The sequence below is a fragment of the Podarcis muralis genome, chromosome 2 (genome assembly GCF_964188315.1).
Source record: "Podarcis muralis chromosome 2, rPodMur119.hap1.1, whole genome shotgun sequence".
NCBI lineage: Eukaryota > Metazoa > Chordata > Lepidosauria > Squamata > Lacertidae > Podarcis > Podarcis muralis.
In genome coordinates, this window is record NC_135656.1 from 37,434,965 (window position 1) to 37,460,363 (window position 25,399).

Genomic DNA, 25,399 nt, shown 5'->3' on the forward strand with positions numbered 1-25,399 from the left:
ATGAACACAGCAGAGGCAGAGCCAATGGGTGTCAATCAGGGCTATGAGGGATGGTCTTAATGATGTCTTGCACCTGAGCATCACCTTTAAAACTTTGATTAAACATTCCAGGAAATAATTCCTACTAAGCACCATTCTCAGACAGATTGACACATCTCCTTCAGTGGTTGCATAGGTGTCAGTCAGCAAAGGGCAGCTTTGCTTTCAGAATGAAAATGGATACCCCTAAGACTATTAGCCCAACTCTAGACATCAAGAAACTACGTCCAGTTCATGATAGTTTGCAAAACTTTACTGACCAAGGTGTTGGCATTCCAACCAGAAGGTGAGACAGTCAGATCAGAAGTGATATTGTGGGGAGAGAATGCTGAGGATTCACACAAAACTGAGCAGGAGGACTAAGCAGGGAGTCGGATAGGAACAGGCAAAAATCAGGGATGCTGAAGAAATCAGGAACAAGGGGAAAGAGCATGATCACCTGTGGCGAACGAAGAGAGGAGAGATGACAGCTGAATAAAAGGGGATGGCAAGAATTGCCAAGGATGCAGGAAACAGATGAGAGGAGGAGGTATGTAAAGTCTGGGGTAGCATACTATACTGCTGGGTTAACTGGTAGGAATATAAATAAATAAACCCGAGATCTACTGACACTGGAGGAGGAACAGGGGTGTGGGGGGAATGCATTGCCATCACGGCTGCCCCCCCTGAGCTGGGCGCCACACCCCTGCGGGTGGTGCGCCATGCCCCCGCCTGCTCTCTGCCCCCCCCTCCAGAGCTTGAAGCTCCGCCACTGTCTACTGATAAGAAGAGCCCTAACTGTGGAAGTGGCAGGGTGTGGAGTGTCACCAGGTGGCTCTTGAGTACATATGAGATACACTGGAGCTCTTAAGACAAGATAGATAGGAATTCTGTCAACTAAACTAAGCTTCTTTAAAAAATACCTACATTCAAAGTTCGTAACATGCAGTTTAGAACCAGAACTGCTCCCTTAGTTCATGAGTAGGCAACGTTGTCCACTGTCTCCACATTATATGATATCGCTCTTGAGCCATTAGCCTGTGCCATTAGATATTCAGAAGACATGAAAGGTACTAAAATTCAAGGCCCAACATTTAAACTAATAGTCTATGGAGACAATATGCTATTATTGCTCTTTAACACAGGAAGTTCACTTCCTGCCTTATTGAAAAACATTACAAATTGTGGTGAATTGCATGAAATGGAGATTAAGAACAGAACTCCCCAGCCTTCTAGCAGAGAATCTGTCCTTTAAAACGTACACTTTTCCATTTTATATCCTACAGCCAGGACATTTTCTGCCTAGAAACATGAGAAATTAACTTTGAAAGTCATCAGACATTAGTATTGCTCTGAACAATATTCAGAGGCTTCCCTCATCCTTTTCTTTGGGTGGTGGTGGTAGTGGGGAACAGGAAGAAAATACTCTTTAAATGAATGTTATGTTTCAGGAGCCTTCCAGTTTTTTTTCTTGTTTTCACATTTATAAGCCTCTCTTCATTCAAGGATCACAGGGTTGTTTACAGTAGACAACTGTCATATTTTGAAACGGGGAGTGCTAAGAGTCACAAGCTCTGTGTTTTCTGTAACATGTAGTTCTACCCTGAAGAATAAAGCAACTTCAAAGCAGTCAGTACTATCTCACAGTTAGAAAATATGAGGAATCCACCAGAGACCCATCACGGAAGAAAAAGATCAGACCAGAGGCCCATCGAGTCCAGTATTTTATTCTCATAGCAGCCAACTAGATACCTATGGGAAGTCCACAAGCAGGGCACGAATGCAACGGTGCTCTCCCAACTTGTTGCTCCCCAGGAACGGGCATTTAGAGAGGTACTCCCTCTGACACTGAAGGCACAGCACACCCATCATGACTAGCAGTAGCCATGGATTGCTCTAAGCACCTTTTTAAGCCATCCAAGTTGATGGCCACCATTCACTTCTTGTGGAAGTGAATTCTCTAGGTCCTCTGGGTGAAGAAGCCCTTCCTTTTGCCTGTTCTGAATCTTCCACCTTTCTGTTTCACTGGATGGGAACAGACTCTTGATGGAAAGAAATCCAAATTAATCCAGGGGATAACTTTGAGGCAGCAAAGACACACAAGACTCCCCCCCCCACACACATTTGCGAATAGTGTTTGTGAATTTGCAGGTGCTGATTCCACTTCAGTTCTGCTTGAAATACCCCAGCACTAATGCTGGCAGATGCTTGTTTCCAAAAGGAAACATAGAAAGGAGGGAGTTTCTGACCGTAAGCATCTCTGCAGCTGTACTCTGCTCTTTATTATTAGGCCTCACTTACGCTGCCAGAAGTCCAGCCACCAAACTGTCATCACTCTCTTGGTTAATCGGAAGTCGGGGGCCAATTTCATCCATGGAGAAAGCCTGACTTGCTCACCATTTTGAGCCAGGCAGCTAGTTGTTCTTCACTCCCCCCTTTGGATACTTCATGAATGTTCTAGTTGAAACGCTGCATATCTTTAATTACTTCAGAACAAATAAAATGACACCAAAAAATCACTGTGGGTGGAGACAAGGTGGCGAGTGGAAATGAAGGTTGGAATCCAAGGAAACTTGCCTAGAAGGCAACAGTTGTTGCTACAAGAATCCACCTGCTTATTGTACAGCCCCTGTAATATGCACCCATGGTATAGAGAGCATTAGGACTCATTCTGTGACACTCTTGCACTTGAAAGAATTCCAGTGTAAAGTTTGTGAGTAGGATGCAATATCAGTGCTTTGCATTTGTAAAGATGTTACGGTCGTGTTAGCAGTGATTGTGTTTATCTCTACTCTAGCTAGGCTCTAGGGTTCCATCGTCAGCAGGTTCCTGGCAACTGAGCTCAATCTTCCAACATCTCAATTGCCCCATGGGAGGAACCAATTTCATCTTTAGTGATTCAGATGCTTGCTGTATCTACAGCAAGCTGGTAGATAGGTAGTTTGTATGTTTTATGAAACAACAGCATGTAGGTGCTTTTTTGTTCTGACACAAAGGTGATAATCATATTATTATACAATTATGTGATTATTATATTATTATACAATTACTGTACTCACCCTTCACCCTAAGGACTCAGGGCAGGCTACAATAGTTAAAACACAGTTTAAAACAACTTAAATGTTTCAGCATTGGGCTCTATTTTGTGGGAAGCCAGGTGATACTTTTAAAAAAATTATTAAATAAGACTCAAATAGCAGTGCCATAGAAGAGATTTTATTTTTTTCTGGCACTCCCAACTCTGGAGGAATAAAAAAATGGAACCCAGCAAAGTTTACAGTATTGATTTGTGGACATTAAGTCCCCCTGAAACTTAAAATGAAGAGCAGCTAATTGTTTTTGAAAAGAAAGGAAAAAAAGGGAAACAATTCATAACCACTGTGCTAGTCTTCATAAGTGAGTGGAGTGATTCTTACTATGCAGCCTTTGCCAACAGCATTTTTTTTAAGAGCCTGTCACTATCGGACTACAAAAATGAAATATACCTAATTTGGAGAGAAGACTTGTTACAGGCACTGTACAAGAGTGTAGAAAGGTTAGTAAGTTATCTGGATCTAAAAAGTTATCTGGCACAGAATGTCTGCTGTGTGGTTGAAAATCATTATCCAGCTTTGCTCACATAAGGGCTACAATGTTTTTCATTATTTCTGCTCTCTTCCATAAAAGGTACGGATCAGGGTCGGAGACTGGCAGCAGTGGCTTATGAACGACTGGATTTTATATTTTCAAAGTAAGCTTTTCCATGGTTTCTTCATCTCTGTGTGCCTTTGTTGTGCAACCTGAGACCTCAACGTAAAGCAAAGTTAGAATCCAATTAAAATCCGTAAGAATTTCCTCCATTGCCATCTGAAGTTGGAAAACAATCCGAAGACAAATAATGAGGCTGCCTGCAAAACAATAAGTAGTAGTGCAGGAAACAGCATGTTTTGGAGCCAAACTGTAGATCTCCCCAGGCTGCGGTTGTTAGCTCTGGGTCCTGTTTGAAGCAACTTTGGAAACAAGTTGTTTGATTACAGCACATGATAGCAAGCCCCTAAGTCATTCTGCATACCTTTATCCATGAAATTATAGTTCCCAGATCCCATCAGGCCCTTTAGTCCAAAAAGGTGCTCCATAACGGAGGAAGAAGTGTGAACAACAAAGCTTAAATAAGAGCAAAGGGAGAGGGAGGGAGGCCACTGGAGCTGAGATAGCTTTAGAGAAAAAGCCTTGCTACCTTTGCTCTTGGGACATAAATCTGGACAGAGAAGAGCAGCTAAAGGGGTGTGCAAGGGGGAACCTTTCATGTCACTTGCCTTCGGTTTATAGCTCTTGCACTGGACACAGGGCCTCTTTAGGACTGAAAGCCCCTTTTGTATTAATCTCCCTGGACGTGGCTGTCTCATGCTTTAAATCTCCCACCAGACAGCTGCCCTCATTGTTCAAGCCTTACTCTCAAGCAGCTGTCCTGGGATACCAGAGCCTCTTTTAAATCAAAGTCACCCCCTCTTCCAGGCAGCTGTTCCTGGACTCCATGACTTGGGCTCCACCTCTAGACTCCAGTGAAGAGCTCAGTCTTGCACGATGCTTATCTTCACTCTGGTGATAACTCATGTTACATTAAATTTGGCAGGATGGGTCACAATGCCTCAGAGTTAGATTACTGTAGTTTTGTCTCCACGGAGCTTGTCCATTTGTGGAGAGGCATGAGTCAGATGTTCTCCTGATTCACTTTTTGCCTCAAGGGTAGTGATTTGGGGGGCAAAGGGTGGGAAGACTCTTTTAGAGAGACCATTAATCCTGCCCCCTTTTTTTGTTGCGGTTTTCAACTGTACACAGTTAGATTTCTCTCACTCTTCCGCTGTTATAGAGCACCTTCCTCCCAATGTTTCTTTTCTAAACAAGGAGAGCACAGTAAATGTGATGACTTCACATTGCTAAACAGTCATGCATCAATGGGACCAATGGCTGTGTCCTAATCAGTGGTGCAGCTTCATGCTCCGGCACTGGGGGGCGGAGAACAGGTGGGGGCATGGCTGGCACACGTCCTGGGGCATGGCGCACCACCCGCAAGGGTGTGGCGCACGTCCTGGAGCTGGGCGCGTCGCCTGTGGGGCATGATGGCGCCCTGCGCGGGGGGGGGGGGGGCAGCCACAATGGCACCCCACCGGGATCGTGCTGCCGGGGGTGGTGTGCTCCCCCTGCACTCCTCTTCGTCCACCAGTGGTCCTAACATCACCAGAATCAAATGAAACCCATTAGAGGGGAACGCTCCCAATACAGATAAGACAGGCAGTCCTACTCAATATCAGGAATCATGAGCATAGCAATCTTACCTAAGTCTACTCAGAACAAAGTCCCACTGAGTTCCATGAGGTTTACTCCCTCCCATGTAAATGGGTCTAGAACTGCAGTCTTAAACCATTTTTCTTTTCTTTTCTTTTTTGCATTGAACTCCTACAGTTTACTGACAGGCCTGGTTCACCTGCAACATTAAATCACATTTAAAAAGAAACTATGGTTTAACACAGGATTTCCCAAACTTGGGTTTCCAGCTGCTTTTGGACTACAACTCCAATCATCCCTAGCTAGCAGGACCAATGGTCAAGGATGAAACCTTGGTTTAACATACTCAAGTGTTTTGCTCCTCACCCACCTTGTTACTGGCTGTGTCACGGAGAAAACAAGATATTCATGAGGTGTGAGCCTGGGCTCATGCTTTGTTTCTTCCTAACAAACCATGAACAGAGGCAAAGGTTTGTTCTTGGCTTACTACTCATGTTTTGTTTGAGAGAGAGAAACAAACAAACTTGCTTAGGTCCACACACGACTAGTAAGAATCTGGCTTGTTTCCTTCCCCACAGGACACAATCAGGAGTGAGGAGGAGCTAAGCTGTCATACACACTTAAAACCATAGTTTATTTTAATACTGCATGAAAACTGAGTGAAGAGCCTTTCTGATGCTGACATAATCCCCATCCATTTTGGATCAGCCCCAGATCTAATTCTGATGTCAATTGTGGCTGTACAGGAGACAGTTGTGTTTCATTTCTCCACCAAGGTTCTTCTTCTCTTCCTAAGGATTTAAGGGAAGGGGTAAAGAGGCTGGAACTTGCTCAGTTCCACACATTACCAGCTTTTGGTTCCCTTGACTCCATCTTGGTATTGATGCGGAAACCTTTAATAAGTGATTCATTTAGCTGGCTAGCATTCCAGTGAAGTCACAGGAGGCACAGTGCCATTTCCAAAGCTCTACTGCAATTTACATCCAGAAATCTCTTCAGAATTTCCTTGCACTCAATATGACAGCACAGAAGAAGAAACAGCACTTACGGAAATTGGTTCAATGACAACTTTTGTAAGAGAATTTTTTTTTTTTTTTTTTGCTAAGGCTGGCCTTCCCTAAGCCTGTTCTTCAAATCATCCCCCAGAGATCAGGATGGAAAAGTGAACTTGGATGAAGCCTTGTTTTGACTTCCCACATAGCTCAGGTCTAAAGAAAACAGATGCCTTCCGAGTCACACACAATGGAGCACAGTTCTTCCATATTACGCTTTGGCAGTGAAGGGTTGGTTTGGAGATTTGGGTGGTGGTGATCACACAGTGGTCTTAAGATTTAACAGTAACACCCACCTCCAAATTTCAGTGGCAGATAGTGGGGTTAATGGCTATTCATATCACCAAATTTTGTTCAAAACAGATCAAACCAAAGCTTCTTTCTGTGCTAGAATTAGAAGGTCCTTTGTTGTTGTTGTTGTTGTTTAGTCATTTAGTCGTGTCTGACTCTTCATGACCCCATGGACCAGAGCACGCCAGGCACTCCTGTCTTCCACTGCCTCCCGCAGTTTGGTCAAACTCATGCTGGTAGCTTCGAGAACACTGTCCAGCCATCTCGTCCTCTGTCGTCCCCTTCTGCTTGTGCCCTCCATCTTTCCCAACATCAGGGTCTTTTCCAGGGAGTCTTCTCCTCTCATGATCTGTCCTTCCAGTGAGCACTCAGGGCTGATTTCCTTCAGAATGGAGAGGTGTGATCTTCTTGCAGTCCATGGGACTCTCAAGAGTCTCCTCCAGCACCATAATTCAAAAGCATCCATTCTTTGGCGATCAGCCTTCTTTATAGTCCAGCTCTCACTTCCATACATCACTACTGGAAAAACCATAGCTTTAACTATACGGACCTTTGTTGGCAAGGTGATGTCTCTGCTTTTTAAGATGCTGAGAAGGTCCTTAGCACTCTGCAAAACTTCAGCTATGTTGTGAATGGTTACCAAGAAGCTATGGCAATAAGAAATAGAAAACTCAGATGCTGCCCTGCATCACACCCTAAGCTTGTAAAGGGAGGAATGAAGGAATAAGATAAGAACTAAGAGAAAGGGCGTCTTCTACTGCACACCAAAAGGAAGTTGCAAACGCCCCCAACCTTCCTTGTAAGGTATCATGTCAGGGCTTAAGATGCTCTGAAAAGCAACAAAGAAAGGGAGGAGGAAGCTGTTTATCTAATCAGCAAACATGGAGTAGGAAGGCACTCCTCTCTAATTATTAACTCCTGGGCAGTCATGGATTGGGCAAGAGAATGATACCTGCAGCAAGAATGGGAAAGGAGGAATCAGTGATCATGGAATGGACTCTTTGAAACAAAGAAACAAAACTTGGTACCATCAAGGAGGGAATGGAACAGGAAATTTAATGTATAACCAGATTAATTGAAAACAAGATATAACTACAGTGGGACCTTGGTTTTCAAACGCCTTGGTTCTCAAACACTTTGGTTCTCAAACTCCGAAAACCTGAAATTAATTGTTCCATTTTTCAAATGTTTTTTGGAAGCTGAACATCCAATGTGGCTGTCGGTTATTGTTTCCGGGGCACCTGCACCAATCAGAAGCTGTGCCTTGGTTTTTTAACATTTCAGAAGTCAAGTGGACTTCCGGAACTGATTAAGTTGGTGCTTTTGTTTTTGCTATTTATTTTGTCTTTTTGTTTTTGAGGCTTTTCCAATTAATTTGTTTTTGTGACTGTGTGGAACCCAGTTCAGCTACTGATTGATTGTGTGACTGTGGAAATGGATAAAAGCCCTCCATCCAAACAATAACTATCATCAGTGCAGGTAAGAAAAAATAATAATTTTAATTTTTATCATCTACAATAGTGTCTTATTTCTTTTATAGTATAGTACATTAATTATTGCTTTCATGTTATAGATCAATGGTCTCGTTAGATAGTAAAATTCATGTTAAATTGCTGTTTTAGGCATTGTTTTTAAAAGTCTGGAACGGATTAATCCATACTACATTACTTTCTATGGGAAAGGGAGCCTTGGTTTTGGAACGCTTTGGTTTTGGAACGGATTTCCAGAACGGATTAAGTTTGAGAACCAAGGTACCATTGTAATGTAAAACATGGAAGCGAATGACGAGAAGCTTTAGTCCATGGCAAAATCCTGGGGAAAGGATTCTGGATTTTGCTAAATAAGAGGCTGTTTTTCACTAGATTTGTTTGTCACAGTAAGATGATTATGCATACCAAAGCATCACATAGAACAGAATGCTATGGACGTCACAACCTTGCTGGCTGAATGCTTTTCTTAGTCAGATGTTCCCTGTACTCGATATATACGTATATATTTTTAAAAACACAATGTCAAAGTCCATTTCTTTGGAAGTTCAGAACATAGACCCAGGCATATGTAGCCCCAGCAATGTCCTCATCCTTGATGAGTTATAAAGCTCTGACATGTAGTTTATAGCAGTTTGGAGGACAGGGGAAGATATGCAGATACAATGGGAAATTAATTTTGGAGGGCTATGTGCCGTCCACCCACTAAGTAATTATTACCCAAATTTGTACCAACATTTATCTCCAGCTCTGCTAATATAAGGACTACCTTGTTCCTCTTTACTTCAGCTCTCAGCCTGACATGTCTGTGTTCTGTGTTCTGGAGACCAGCACGGAGCAAAGTGTACTTGGCCACTTAAGCCCAAACTCTACCATTACAAGGAAAGCATAACTGATGAAGTGTAGAGCATCTCAGCTCCAAGGTCTCCCTGGGAATGTTTGGTTAAGAGACACACACAATGTGTGGCTTATTCATATGATACAAGGTGATCAGGCTTAGGGTTTCCCTATCCCATTACCAGTTGGATGGTGTGGCAGCAGTGATGAATAGTCATGCACCTTATTTTACTTAGTATCATCAGGGAGATGTGGGGAGGAGATGGAGATAGGCAGCAGTTGCATTTTGCAATACATTGCCGCTAGTCTAAGATGCTAGAGGAGAGGTTGCCCAACCTTGGTCTACAGAGCCTTGAATCCCACCCAATTCCTGCAGCTGGTCACTTCTCACGTGTGGTATAGATCCACTCTATGATCTGTATGTCTGAGCCACACCCTCAAATACAAGAAGCAGAAGGAAAGCCCCACTAGGCATGCAGTTCGAAACTCCCATTTGTTCTAGGAGTATTTTGCAACAGGGAATTTCATTAGCGCAAGCAGTTTATGAGCTCTGCACAGTAGAAGGAAAGAAGGACCTTTTTCTGCCTCCCTACTTCCAGCCACTCTCTGAAGACCACTCTTCTCCAGAGACCCTCATAAGAATATTAGGAGGCGGGCAGGGGAAGCATGGCTTTGTTTTCTGCAGTCTTCAGATGAGGACTAGACCATGTGAAAAATGAACATCAGATTTTAGCTGCAGTTCATTCATTTTCAGCTTTGTATTCTTGTTATAAAAAAGCAAGCCTAGACATTCCATTGTTGCGCCCATAACCTAGGTTTAAGGTGCCACTTAGCTCCTAGCTTTCATATCTCCGTTTCTAATACTAAAGGCATGCACACTAATCCTGAAGGGAGAGAGAGAGAGAGAGGAGCAGCTCAGGGAACAGCTTCTGTTACAGAGCTAGGAGCCCACACAGAAAGCAGGCAATGCTACAGGGTCTACAAAGCCAGGTTGGAACATTGTCCAGGTTTCTCTGGCTGTAGCAGTCACAGTTAAGTGAGCAGAGCTATGGAGCTATGGAAATGCTAAATGAAGCTAGGGTAAGGCAAGATGGTGGAAAGTTCAGGGCTGTACTGTCTCAGACAAGGCACATCAGAACGCCAAGATTTGAGAAAAAGCAATAGGCATTGCTCAATCTACAGTACAGTGGTACCTCAGGTTAAGAATTTAATTCGTTCCAGAGGTCTGTTCTTAACCTGAAGCACCACTTTAGCTAATGGGGTCTCCCGCTGCTGCCACGCCGCCGGAGCACGATTTGCGTTCTCACCCTGAAGCAAAATTCTTAACCCGAGGTACTATTTCTAGGTTAGCAGAGACTGTAACCTGAAGCGTCTGTAACCTGAAGCGTATGTAACCCGAGGTACCACTGTACTTGGGAATAAAAGTAACATCATTTTATCATCTACCTACCTTGTCTACCTTCTCTCTTAAGGAGACTGAAGAATGTATCCAAGGTGTGAGAATAACCCCACTGGGGAATAAAAGTAACATCATTTTATCATCTACCTACCCACCCTCTTATCTACCTTCTCTCTTAAGGAGACTGAAGAATGTATCCAAGGCGTGAGAATAACCCCACTGACTCCCTCACCCACGTCTTGAAGCAGCTACTAGTATAGAAGCCCATGTCCCTACGTCAGTGTCCCTTCAGACAGGGGATGGCTTTATCATAACACTAAAGGTGCCCATGTCCAAGTGAAGCAACACTACGGAACTGCATATTAATGTTGTTTGAAGGATTCCCTTTCACTACCATCCCAGCAAGTAAAGAGACATGATAACCACCTGAACAAGGACATTTTGGAAAGACAAGACACTTAAGTACATCCAGCACTAAAATTATCTCTAGCACCATGTATTTATTTGCATTTATGTACCACTTAATATTTCAAAAATCTATAGGCCATGTGCTAGTATGAATGCTTGATCCACAAAGCCTGGGACTCAACAAACCACCTACTTTTGGTATCTGACTGGAACTACTTAGTGAAGAGGCTGACAGGCCACAAAAGTGGATATACTTGCCCTAGTATGGTTGTGCACAAGAAAGCTTGCAATGCATCCATGGCACTGGAAGGTACATATCACAGAACTCTTCATTCCCAAAATGGGAGCATCTAATGTATGTCATACTCTCACTGAAGTAAAACTGCCCTGAGATCAGATGAGTCCCATGTGCCTCGTGAGCCAATGTTGTAACATACAGAATTCACAAATATACAGCAAATGCGCCAACAGAGATATCTGGAAGCATGTAAAAAGATATACAATGCATCTTCAAAAGTCAACAGTGAACTTGAATACCATTCAAAATAGATGTCAAACCCACCCCCAAAATCTGACCCCCCTTAATTTCAGAAATATGAAAGCAGCCATGAGCTAAAGCACAGATTTTGTACCTCCAAAATAACCCACATGAATGGCAGAAGAGCTATTAGGAAAACACAAATGTATTTGTACACAAAGAACTGCACAATGTAAAAAAAGAAGAAGCTCATTTTCTGCTTACCCTCTTGGCATTTGGGTGGAATTTCAGTCACTGCTGGCTGTAGCTTTGGTTCTGGTGGCAGGTGCTGATTGGTTGGGAAAAGCTCCACGTTTTCATTCTGCCTAACTGGTGGTACTGGAACCTCTGAAGATTTTGCTACCTGGATTTCCACACGTTTGGTGGCAACATCAGGCACAGGTGGGCTAGCAGCTTCCATTCTGCGCTGTGTTGGCTCGGGGATCTTTGAGGGGACTTCCATTCTGCGAAGAGCTTGGTCCTGAGGCTTGCCTATACTGATCTCAGTCCTCCTGGGAGAGGTCTCAGGGGGCTTGTGCCCCAGCACATCTGCTCTCTTGAGGCCAAATCTTGAAGCTCCTGGGGTGGAGTTCTCCACTTGCTTAGATGAGATATCAATGGAGATTTCTGTTCTTCTGGACACTGGCTCAGGATGTTTTGGTCCAGAGAGCTCAACTCTCCTCAGAGAAGATTTAGGAGATCTTTGTGCAGACTCCACATGTCTGGAAGGGGTCTCTGAATTCTTGGTGCCAAGATCCTGGAATTTCTGTGTGGAGCTGGACACTGTGGACCTCGCAAGAGGGTTGGGTGTCCGTCTTTGTGGAGTGGAAGAATTTGGAGGCTGATCTGCTTCTTCAACCTCAAAGGATCTTTTCAGAGCTGGAAGATTAACAAAAAGACATAATCCAAGTTTAAACACCACAATCAACTGTATGAGATTACTGACCTCAGAGACACAAACAGAAACCTAGAGTTCAAGTCCCCATTGTGCACTGTCCTGCAAACCACTCTTTTTCATACATTTCATTATGCTGAAGGGGGACTCATTCCTGTTGTGCTAAACCTAGAAGTCAGGTAAACAATGCAATGTCTCGTAGATTCTTGAGCGAAGCCCAAAGTCAGGGAAAGCTCCTGGCCCACATGAAGTTCCAGAAAAGGTCACATGGTGTTTCACCAGATTTAAAAATCAGTGGATCCATGGACTGAAATGTGAGGTCCCTCCCAACTCTTTGACTCCTTACTAATCATACTGTTTTGGGCTCTTCGTCTTGAAATTTGTCCTGCTCCATTTATTCAATTATTATAGGCCCTATTGTTCAACTGCATGACATTGATTCAGGTGCCATTCTTTCTAAATAAAATCCAAGTCCATTTGGAAACAGCAGAAACACACAAACAGAGAGAGATCTTCCTGCCTAGACTAAATTTATCCAGGATCACTTTTCACCTTATTTTGTGTGCTCATATCCACCAAACAATTGTAAAGGAATGCCCAGAAAATGGCCAAAGACAGGCATCTCTGTTATACATGCATGTTGCATATCTGGCAAACCTCCCAAAAGACACAGGTCTCCTTGCAAGTTACAGAAATTGCACCACCAGACGTTTCCTTACACAGATCTTCAGAAAGTAAAGAGATAGAAGCAATATGGGATGTAGGTCCCAGGAGAATCTGGTGAACTTCCTTTAACCTTGTTAGAAAAGCAGCAGTGGGAAGGTGTAGGTATACAAAAAATGGCAAGACACAGTGATTGCTCAAGAATTTGGTTGGGAAAATTTGCTCAAATGAAAGGAATAAAGCCTCCATTTCTACCTCAATGTACTTTCTGTTCCACAGGACCAAACATGGAACCCTTGAACTAGGACAGTGGTTTTCAACCAGTGTGCTGTAGCACCCTGAGGTGCCTTGAATGATAGTCGGGGTGCCGCAGGCAATGCTGGCCTCTGTCCCTCTTTCCTCCCCTCCGTCCTCTGATGCCCTCTTATGTCTCTGCCTCCCAAAGGCTTGCACAGCTGTTTATTGCAGCAGCCCTGGCTCTAAGCTCCCCAGGCAAATGGTGCCTCTGGGGCTGGTCAGGGGTTGCTTCCCAGGCCCCTGTGGGGCAGTGTGAGGAGGCCTCTCTCTTTGGGGAAGGAGAGAGACCAGGGTTGGCAGCTGTGGCTGCCCAGAGGACTCCCAAGGTGAGGGGAGAGGAGAGAAGGCTGAGGGAACATTCCACAAGGGAGTGTGTTTGAAAAAGGGTGAGAGGCTGCCAGCTCTTCAGGCAAGGGTTGACATAACTGGGCTCCTGAGCCCCACAGGGGTGCCACAGAAAGAATGCAGTTGGTCAAGGGAGCTGTGCACTCAAAAAGGTTGAAAACCTCTGATCTATGGCCTAGAAACCACATTGCTTAAGCCAATATACTAGTCTATGGATCACAAGCTGCCCATTCAGTAGAACATATCCAGGCTGCATTTAAGGAATGTAAGAAGTTGTATGAAGAACCCAGTGCAATGATGCAGCTAACCACAAGCTGCTGAAGTAGACATTTTGGTTATGCAGGAAAGGAAAGGAAATTGAAGCAGGAAAGTGTCGTTACTGTTATTTTAAAATAATTGCTTGACCGCATTTAGACTATGTTTAATAATGGGCTACATCATGACTGTCACAATTTTTCATTGCACAGACACCTGGAAGCATCTTAAGCCGGAGACAGGAAGCCTCAAAGCCACAGTGAGCAGAGTACATGCAACAGCATCCATTATGACAAGGCCATTTATTGTAGCATTGCAGTGGCATGATGTTGGCGGCGGTTATCTGCGCAGCACAGTTGCTGCAGCCTCGAAACATCACAGGGTGCTTGCAACATTATACTTAACCTTCCTGGTTTGTGCATTACCACCAATTAAGATAAATGGCTGTTTACATACCGCATTTGCTAGGTAATGAGACACATTATCTTTTGAAAGAGGTTAAGTGTCTTCTCAGTTAAAACTACCACTCAGAAAACATCAGATCTTTATTGCTATCAAATGAAGACAACAGTGCAGTGAGTAATGAGGGTTTCAAAAGCACTGAGCAATAAGCTAAAAAGAACCCCAGAGACGAGCACCACAGAACTCCAACAAATGAGGTAATGAGGCAATGGCATCACACTTTCTTCTGAGCTAGGGATGAACAAACCTAGCCTTGGGAAGTTTCAAAATCAATCTCAATTATTTCTGTTAAGCTTTTGAATGAGAACTTGCAATCCAATCAGATTGTGAGTGTGGGTGGGTTTGTGGGTGTGATTTGAAATGGGGAGGAAGGGGTGTAAGGGGGCAGGGAACCTCGAAAATAGCAAGGCTGTGTCTGAAAACAGGAGGGAGGCAGAGCTGAGCCAGAGAAATGAGGGATGCGAAAGGCTGAAGCAGACCCAAAGATTGGGGGATGGGGGGAAATGTCAACAAGTGTCTTGAATTGAGGTGGTGGGTGGTGGCAGGGGATAACGTGCTGTTAGTGTGAAGAGAGCTGGAGGTTGGGAGAAGGGAAACAAAAGCAGAGGTCCCAAGGCTTGGGGTGCTGAGTGAGTGGCTGAGGAGGAAGAGAAAGGGAAGACTAATTCCTTACACTTTGTAATGACCAGCCAAGCCCAAAGTAATTTTGAGTGGCGTGGCAACAACAACGCCATATTTGAGCCAGGCTCAAGACTCTGTTTGCTTGCACACTCACTCACCCTGGAGCCTTCCCAAATGGGGTGCATCCAAAACTGCATTCGTGTGTGTGTGTGTGTGTGTGTGTGTGTGTGAGAGAGAGAGAGAGAGAGAGAGAGAGAGAGAGAGAGAGAGAGAGAGAGAGAGATATTTCTGGACCTTAATAAGGCCAGAGATGGGATGTGAGGCTTCAGAAAAATATCAGCTCTCCCATCCTCCTGACCACACACGCAGACATGCCTCATTACCTTCCTTGATGGAAACAGTTTGGGCCAAGCTGTTTCCTTGGGAATGACTACCCTTATCTTGAAGTTTCTGCTGCATTGCTTAGTTAGTGAAATCCTGCCATGCGTTCCTGAGCCACTCGGAGTGAACATCAATTGTGTATAGCCCTTTCTCACTGTCCAGAGTGTGCGTACACACACACACACACACACACACACACACACACACACACAGAGAGAGAGAGAGAGAGAGAGAGAGAGAGAGAGAGAGAGAGATTAGACCTATTGGGAAAAACAACTCCCAAAGACTTCCCCCAACTCCTTTTGAGGCAGCCATAGATTTCTCTCCTGCCAGGGTGGAGGAAGGAGAACAGCAAATGGGATGTGTATATTTTCTGACAGCCAGGAGAGGAGAAATAAGTTTAGACAAAGCCCGACCCTAAAGCTCAAGGGGAAACAAAAATTACCCTGAGCTTAGGGCTGCCTCAGCCCCTTGACCACACTTTCCCCTCCTCCAACTTCCTGTTGCTTTGCTAAGCTTCATGCCTCCCTTCCCCTCTTTTCTTCCCACCCACTGTTACCTTACTCCAACTAGCAGAAGCTCAGTAAATAAAAAATGAAGGCATGTACAGGAGTGAGGTTGGCATATCTGAGGAAGTAGCAAACGAACAGAAGAAATGAAGATACAGTGCTTTTCAAAATAGTGTTTTCCGTCCCAAAGCCAAGAAAAAGGAAGTAAAAACAGTGTAATAATGCAGAGGGCTCTGCCCCCCCCCCTGACTTCTCTACAGGAAAGCGGCCCTGGAATTCTATACAAAACCAGCTGAATACAAACAGGCCCATCCTGCAGATCAAGCCAGGGAAGAGTCAGAATTCAGCCAGATGCATATGGTGTGCCCTAAAGCTTAGCTATTTTGTTTGCTTTTCCAATATAGCACATGATTGACAACCAGATCTCCCACTGCACCACCAGGGAGGAGGGAGCTCCAGTTGGAACCCTGATGCTGAGGTGTGTGGTTTTTTCAAAACCCCTTTCCCCACCCTGTTTCCCAATTACCCACTCCACAAACCCAAGCTATTTGACACACTGGGCAAAACATATCAATACCATAATCTGTGAGAAATGGTTGTGAGTTCCTGAGGAGGCTGAAGGAAACTGTTCCCTAGGATGGCCAGAAAGTGGGGTTTGGTGGTTGGTAAAGATGGGATACTGATCGCAGGCAGTGAAGAACTGTTTGAGGCAAGTTGAGAGTTACCGTATGTTTTGCTCTATAAGAAGCACTTTTCCCCTAAAAAGTAAGGTGAAATGTGTGTGCATCTTATGGACCGATGCAGGCTGCGCAGCTATCCCAGAAGCCTTAACAGAAAGGGATCGATGCTCAGTGAAAGCAGCGATCCCTCTTGCTGTTCTGGCTTCTGGGATTCATAATATTTTTTTTCTTGTTTTTCTCCTCCAAAAACTAGGTGAGTCTTATGGTCTGTTGCGTCTTATAGAGCAAAAATATGGTAATTATTTGGTATGTGAGGCTCACCCCTCCAGAGTCCTTCATTCCTGTCACCCATATTTTCAGGCTTTGTGGAATCTCCCAAATCTAGGCAACAAGGGGTTCTTCAAACAGTACCAAAGACTACTGGGGTGGGGGAAGCTGATACAAAAACTGCATCCTTTATTCCTGAAGTGTTTCTGGGGTTACTGTTTTGCAAGAAATGCAAAAACTTTGTAAGTAAATCAGCCGGATCTATTTATCTACAACTGAATGACGAAATATAGACAGACTGAATCCGCTCAGATGCACTTTGCAATGATGAATCAGCCTCTCTGATTTAATCGCAATGATAAAGGAAGCTTTCTGTCTCCTTGAATTTCAGGCAATATTAAATGGGTGCTGCAGATTAGCCAATCCAGCTGCACTGGTTTAATTGTAAAGTTCAAAATGCATTAGCAGTAAATAATTAGATTTCTGAAAGCATTCCCCCCAAAAATTTCTGAACAAGTTTCACCAGTAGCATTGCTTCATGTAGTCCTGTGGTTCCCAACATGGGGCACACACCACACAGGAGGGCAATTTGATTTTTAAGGGGGGCAATTCAAAAATGAGTTATTAACAGTTAATGGTCCTTTAGGCTTCCTCCACGTGAATAAGAGTTCACTTTTTAAATAATAAGAATTATATGTCACGGGCGCAGGGATCAGGAGTTTAGAGATGCTTAGGTGGGGCATGGCCAAAAAAAGGTTGGGAACCACTGATCTAGATTCTTCTCCCAAGATGGGTTCATTCATAGCAGAATCAAAACAGATTTGCATCCTCAAAATGATGCACTTCAATATGCCAATTAATGACATTTGTAAATTGTTTAGCCAGAAAGGTATAAATTGTCAACAATTAGACATCTCAAACCAGCATGCCATGCCTTTTCTTCCCTTTTGTTGCTATGTTGTATATTATTTTCTAAACAAGAAATGAAAATACATTTTTTTTTTAAAAAAAAAAATACAAATACATTGATTTCAGGTTATGACTTTGTTGGCTATAATTTTTTAGAGGGGGTAGGGAGAAAGAGATTTAATTTAAAACCCTAATATGGTTTTAAAAATAAAATAACTAATATTGTCTAAACTGAGATAAAGTTCAACAGAGACATATTTAGATCTGAATCCATGACTTTTTACCAAGCAAATGACAGCCTGTTCTAATGTTGCTTTTCTATGTAAAGAACAAAGCACTGGGAAAACATCTGTCTTTGAGAACTGCACATTAGATCATATACTTTATTATAACAAGCTCAAATATGTATGACAAAAACCTTGCAGTTTCTCACAAGGCACTCATGATCTGGGAAGCAGACTTTCCTGTTTGCAGAAGTTGGGTATTTGACCTGAACTTCTCATGCGGGAAATGCTGGTGGCAATAATGACCATCATGCTGAGCGCAAGCCAGAAGGCTCCTCCTCCTGCTTCATTGAGCTTTAAAAACTCAAGTCTTCCTGTCTGTGTTACAAATAGTTTGTTGTGCACTCTTAAGTCCCCAAGAGGGTCCCTTCCATCTGTTTCAGGTTCTGCCAAATAAAGCTTAACATAATAAAACTCCCTTTATTAACATGGTGGGAGGACAATTATCATCATGACCCACGTGGAACATGGGAGGGCTGAGCCAATCACATCTGCCAGTGATCTGTGGGGGCTGAACAACAACACCCAAGTTACAGCCAAGTGGATGACATAAATAAGAAAGTCATGGGACAAACAGAAATCATGACCAAAGGCCAAAATGCAGGAAGAAACCAGAGTGAGGAAGTCCTTGTTGCCCAGACAACCTAAGAGGAAACCTTTCTATAGTCTTCCCAGTTCAGGAGTGTCTAGTGGCCCACCAGGGTGGGCTGAGCCAATCCAGAGCCTGAATGTATTTAAATAGCTAGGCAGACTCCAGCCTTCCATCTGTGGCTCACCACACACAACAGCTGCACAGTGAGATCCAAATGTTCCCTGGCAGAACTTCACACTTGGTCCAAGGAGTCCCAGCTCAACCATTAAAGTCACTGGGCAGCCTCAGACACCTCACCTATTTCATAAGATTGATGTGAGGGGTGGCTGTGCTACTCCATTGCAGCCAAAGGAGCCCTATGCTGAAGACCAACAGATTCATTATGGCATATGCCAGGGCTGGGGAAACTCCAGCTAACAGACCCAAGTAGCCCTGGCCTTGAAGTCACCATCTTGAACTGAAGCCAGTGATGCAAAGGGCCTTCCACTCCTGGAAGGTTTTGAAGAAGCTGCAGCCACAAAGAAAATTATTTACTTTGGGTCATCCAGCATCATTGTGATTGACCGGTGGGAGGCCTCACCCACCTGTCAAAGTGGCCTGCGGGGGGAGGCCGTTATCCAACCACCTGTTCCCCACACCTGACATATGCTTTTGTTTCATAAGCCAGGGCACACTTGATCAGAGACAACATGAAGTCACACTGATTTATCCCAGTTCATCTTCTTATTTCTTTGGGGGATAGGCAAGTAACACATAGCCCAAATCATACAGGCCTTAAGTGCATTGTTTTGCTACCCAATTAAAAAAGAATCCAGAGAAGTGAGACAGAGGGTACACAGCTTCATTGTGCAGACAGAATTTCACAGGAGCCATTCATGAGGGGCCACCCTGAGTTAAGTTTCCTTCTAGAGCCTATCTAATATGGAGGCAATCAAAACTTTGCAGAGAAAAGGGGCAAAAGAACTCATGTGTGTCACGGCGTTGCGGGGTGGTGGTGGTATTCTGCTATGGAATCTCACTCAGAAGCAGGTCAGAAAAACTTTCCAAACCCACTTCTCTTCATCTCTCTTGGTTCCTGTGTACCCACCTGTGTTTCAGAAGCTTCCTCAAAACCATCCTTGGACTTCAACTGCTGGAAATTCAAAAGTGATCCCACTGCCTTGCAGCCTGCCACCATAATCGACACACAACCCTGACCATGCACAAAGCTTATCCCATTCACCATTCACAACACTCTTATAGAATGTAGAAATGTTAGCAGGATACCAAGAGCAATTAACCAGATCCCTGGATTTGCACATACCTTGACAGGCCCCTGACTCTCCCAGGGAAGTCCCTCTGAAACCACGCACGCCCAAGACAGCTTGCTCATAGCAGCATTAAAACATAAACATATCCTACTGAGTTTGACAGCACAGTAAATGCACTATCCTCTCATTCCCCCTCATCATCATCAACAACAACAATCTAGGAAGCCAGATGGATTTATCTTTGCCCTAGAAAGGAAGGGTGGGATGAAAGGGAGAGCAACCAACTGGCCAATCAATCACCACTGCTAACCCCCAACTAGCACAGCGGCCTGCAGGGAAGGGTAAAGGTCAGTATAACAAGGGGGAGTGCACAGCAAGCAAACCAAGTACAAACATGAGTTGCCTGATGGATAGAATCTTCTGCCAGGAAGTATCACGGGGAAAGATGCAATCTGTTTCCCACCAAACACACTTCTGCTTTTGAAACAGACAGTGAACCAATGAGCTACTTTAAAAAGAAAAATCTAGACAGGTTTGAAAAGAAAACAGCACTTCTGCCTTGGACTGCACTGGCACCTCTCATCTCAAAGCAGGCTATGGGGATGCCCAAATGCCAGGACGAAGGTAGGGGGAGCATGGGGGTGCCTGGGTACACTGGAGAATATGAGTGTGTGTCCTCATGGAAGATGGTTGGTGGGGTGGGAAATCTCAGGCCCAGGGGGGCAATGTGGCCTTCCAAGTCTCTCTGTCTAGCCCTTGCCATTCTCCCCACACCACATCCCTTTTCCTGTCACCCCTCCACTTGGCACACCACTTACTGTCCCTCCTTTGCCCCCTCCATGAGTGTTAGAAACTCAGATATATAAGCTAGGTGCCAAATGGTTCATTAAATCAAGGTTGCAGTTGCCAAAATGGAATGTCTAGCTGCCATTTTTTTTTTGCTTTAAAGTCTTATCCTTCAAAAGACGAATTAGCTGTGATTGATTCTCAGTTAAACATCTGCCTAGTTCAGATGACAACCTTGAGCTAGGTTAAGAGCTTTGAGAACTTAAAGAAGAAAAGTCACTTGATCCTGGGACAGTCCACATGTATATTGACCTATTCTGACCTCTTTTTCCTAATGGTGACTGCTGCTCCTCAGGCTCAGGAACCTTTTGGTTCCTGAAATTCCTTCCGATTGTGCAGATAAAATATAACCGATAGAATTCTACAGGATGGGGTATTAGTGTGTGAAAACAGTCCAGATCCAATGATCCCCAGATGGTGAAGAGGTCAGACGCCATCCTGGCGCTCAGGCATCTTCACTTGGTCACAAGTGGTAAAAACCCAGGTGGAAAATGCACCCAGCACCTGACTAATTTCAAACACTGTCTTCCATGAGTGTTTTTGCCTGTCTGGAAGGCATCCTTAACTCAAACAATGCCTCTTGCTTGCCTGGATGGAGGATAGAGAGTGGTGCATGAGCTGAGTGTGTATAAAAACCAGCCTACTGCACAAAGGTGACATTTACATTTGTTGCTCTGCCCATTTTTGCCTCTGGCATGTAGCTCCCAGAAAGTTGCCCAGAAGAAAATGCAGCCCTTGGGTTTTATACTGCAAAGCCCAGGAGTATTTTGGATAGTAGAGGGACATGGGTGGCGCTGTGGGTTAAACCACAGAGCCTAGGACTTGCCGATCAGAAGGCTGGTGGTTCGAATCCCCGCAACAGGGTGACCTCCCGTTGCTCGGTCCCTGCTCCTGCCAACCTAGCAGTTCGAAAGCACATCGAAGTGCAAGTAGATAAATAGGTATTGCTCTGGCGGTACCGCTCCGGCGGGAAGGTAAACGGCGTTTCCGTGCACTGCTCTGGTTCCCTCGGCCAATAAAGCGAGATGAGCGCCGCAACCCCAGAGTCGGTCCCGACTGGACCTAATGGTCAGGGGTCCTTTACCTTTACTATTTTGGATAGTACAGATGTTCAGTCAAAAAATGCACACATGGGCTTTGAGCAGGCATGCAGCTGGCCAAATGTTTGCTTGTATAAGTCAAACAGAAACTGCCCTGAGCAACATCACTGCAGCCCACCTACCCACCTGCAGAAATGGAGCCTACTCCAGCTGTTTAAAGCTGGGAACACAACACAACTCTATGTCAGCTGTGTCTTCTTTTCTCTTACCTAAAAACTATCAGGTTACCGTAACTGAGAAGGAAGGTGAGTAGAGCAGAAGGCAACTGGCCATACCCCTGAATTATTATCTGCAAGGCAGACATGGTGGGGGCAGTAGGAGTGTTCCAAGCCCCCCTCCCCCAAAAAATAAACAACAGATTGAGTCTTTATCAAAGGTTTCCCACATGCTTTCATATAACCACAGGGGCTAAGCTGAGACCATCAAGATTCTTCATATGCTACCAGGCCCTAAATTACGGCCAAACAGACTTCTGAATTTTCTGCCCAGATCTCATCAGGATGCTACTCCTAGCTTGCTACTCATAAAGATTCTCAGCATAGCTCTCCATTAGGTATTTGGGTGGCACATTCAACCAAATGGCTACAGGAACAGAATGGTTACATTTGTGACTTTCATAAACTCTCTATTCTGGTCTGCAAAGGCTCTGAATCATCACGGGAGCTGAGAACATAAAACCTCAGAACACTTATTATCGGGTCCCCAGCCCCTAAACCTAGTGGCGTCTCTGAGAGCCAAGTGCTGATATCTGATCCTGGAAACAAAATTACTGCAGGCAACTGAGTCACAGGTCTTCAGCAATAAGAACGTCCATTATTCTATCAAAGCAGGACTAAGAGGGCCGACCATATCCCCTCCCTCCACCATCATCCTGCCTGCACCCCATCAGACTCTGCCACTCTGCATGGGGTGGGACTAGATGACCCTAAGGGTCCCTTCCAACTCTACAATTCTGTGATTCTCATGGGGATTAGAGAAGATATGCAATTTTTTTGGTAGCATTTACTCTCTGGATAGAAATGGCTTTTCTCCAGAAAAGTTATCACTTTAGGACTGCTTCAGATGTTTGGTCCCCCCCCCCCACACACACATAAAGTGCTACTGAGAATGAAAAGGTATGAAAGCTGCAGGTGGATTGCATCTTTCTCTCTCGCTCACCACACCTACCTTTTTATCTGAATATATACACTGCCAGGAAACTGTAGCCAGCTTTTAAATACAGTGTGCAGCCATCAGACAAGATCATTGCTATAAGGCTTTCATGTACTTTCTTACTCGATGTGCTTTCTGTGTAGGAAAAGCACGTGTCTAAGCAGATCTCATCACTCACTGAATTCTGACTTACAGCTATTAAACTACAACTTACAGTACCAGTGCTCAAAGGCTAAATGTATCTGTCCCTCTTTCTCTTCTCAGAAAAAAAATATCTAGACTAAAGACATATTGATTTAGGATGCATTTGTTTTCCTGGGAACCAAAGTTCATCTCTAACACCTACAGTTCAACTGCGATAGCACTGGCACATATGTTTATAATGCAGGCCAGGGATGGAAACCTGTGGCCTTCCAGATGTTGGAATACAACTTCCATCATTCCTGACAATTGGCCACGATGTGCAGAGTTTATAGGAGTTGGGAGTCCAACATATTGTAATCTCTGGCCCCCCGTCTTCCTCTACTCAGTTTTCTACTTCTCTCTCTCCCCCACACAAAAAAGGTTCCATTTTTTACTGTGGTCCCACTTGTGTGACCTATCTTAGCTCAAGGCCACAACAGCCCACACGTCAATCCCAACTTGGTATAATTAAAGACCAGTGACTAAGAAGTAAAAGCAGTTGTCTGTTCTTAGAACAGCAGCCAAGAGACAAAATGTATTATGTTCAAGAGAGCCAGGACAAGGCAGCACAGCTGGTAAGAATCCAAGGTGGCAATTCTACGGATTGCTACAGTATAAACAAAGATCAGTGGTTGGAAGATTCTATACAAAATCCTGAATTCTGCCAATTATTTAAACAATCAGACACAACAAAACTAATCAGAGATGCCTCGGAGCACAATGTGTCCTTCAAATCACTTATTTGGCGCATACAACTTGGTGCAGGTCTAATACTCCTATTAAATACAAAATGTTCCCTGGTGCATTTTGTACACGTTGCTGTTATGATTACTGCATTATAACACAGCAGGCGCTTTCCAACTACACCAGAAAAGGGTTTTATTTTCCCCATCTCCCCTTTGTTATAACAGCTCGGAATCCTAAGATAGGTAGAAGGAACATTTAGCAATATCCATTCTAAAATTATACAATGCATGCGTCATTCATGCAGCGAGGGAGGGAAGTCTGCTTCCGAAATCACTGAACTGTGGGGCTCTAAGAAAGAGATGGATCATCTCCTATTTCAAGATATGCATCAAAGCACAGCAAGTTGGGGGAGGGGGGAAATGGTCATTACCCTGCTTAATATATGCAAAGTTCAACCCTGAAACAACCCCAGGAGCATGAAAGCAAAAGTTGCCTGTCAGGTCTTTCCAAGGGAAAGCAAGGGTGCTGCTGCCGCTCCACCTGATCGCTCATCCCCATCGATGATCAGCTTGATACTTCAAACAAAGACTGATGGTTACAATACATAACATTTATTTATTGATTGTCAGCTAGCTAATTGAAAGCAGCTTTCCTCAATCTGGTGCCCCCCAGAAGTTTCAGACTACAACTCCTAGCATAGCCTAGCATGACCAACAATCAAGGCTGATGGGGGTTGCAGCCTAAACTATCTGGAGGACACCAGGTTGGAGAACACTGCCTTAGGGCACTCCATGCCTTTTAGCTACTTCAAGGGGAATATTCTATCAGGGAAATGTTGCCTGGGGTTCCTTCTCTATATGCAGCAGAAAAAGAAGGGGAGGGGGAGCTGCACAGCTGGCATGTGAGCTGTCTGTCAGGCCAGCTGCAGGCACCCTGTCTCACCATTTAAATCAGTCAGCAATGTAAATATTTGGAATGGTTCTGAGGCCCAAAGACTCCCTTATTGTCTTTAAATGCACAGCATGCTCCCATCAGGGTTTGGTGGCCTCCTGTTCCCCTTATTTACACTGGTCATTCCCTCCCAATGGAGAAAATGTAAGCAGCCCGTTTTCAAGGGGGAAATGGCAAGCCTTGCTAGAAAGGGAGGAGTGACCCCTGAAGTTTCCCTTCCTTTAAAAAACTGCTGCAGTTTTGCTTCTGTTTTCTAGGGCCTCAAGCGGGTTCTCCCTCAGAATACTAACCAAAAGGAGTCAATTTGTTCTCTGGCTTGCAGGAATTTCCTGCCCAGTTGGATACCAGGGAAGCGACAGAATGGAGGGAAATCCAGGCTTCTTGAGGTCTTTCACTCCCGCAGCTATGTGGGATATGGCGTCCACAGCTACATCCTGTAGCACAGAGGGAGCCAATGTGGTTGTTCTCCGAGTGCCATTGGACTCTTGTTCCCATCAGTCTCAGCGAACACAGCCAGTCATCAGGGATGATGGGTAGTGCATTCCGACAAATCTCTGTACTCTTTCTACTCTGGTTACTCTTTCTACAGTACATTCTACCCACTGAGCCAATATGGGGACTATAAACGTGGGAAGAAGACAGAGCTAGGAAACCCAGGTTCATAATCAAGTAGCACATAAGGTGGTGGACCAGGAAATAACATCTCTCTAGCCAAACCTTGTACTCTTGCTCTTGTACAGTGAGCTTTCCAGAGGCATCTGGAGAAAAGGATGCTGGACAAATTGGGTCTTGGACC

At 44.4% G+C, this 25,399-nt stretch overlaps 1 protein-coding gene across 4 annotated transcripts in view; it reads right to left on the reverse strand.

Moving 5' to 3' along the window:
• Positions 1-25,399, reverse strand: part of SEPTIN9 (septin 9) — a 212,887-nt gene that overhangs the window by 82,019 nt on the left and 105,469 nt on the right. For all 4 annotated transcript variants that reach the window (XM_028717049.2, XM_077924256.1, XM_028717050.2 and 1 more), the window contains one exon: positions 11,500-12,153. In XM_028717049.2, coding sequence (XP_028572882.2) covers positions 11,500-12,153 — 654 coding nt within the window. The remainder of the gene's footprint in view (positions 1-11,499; positions 12,154-25,399) is intronic.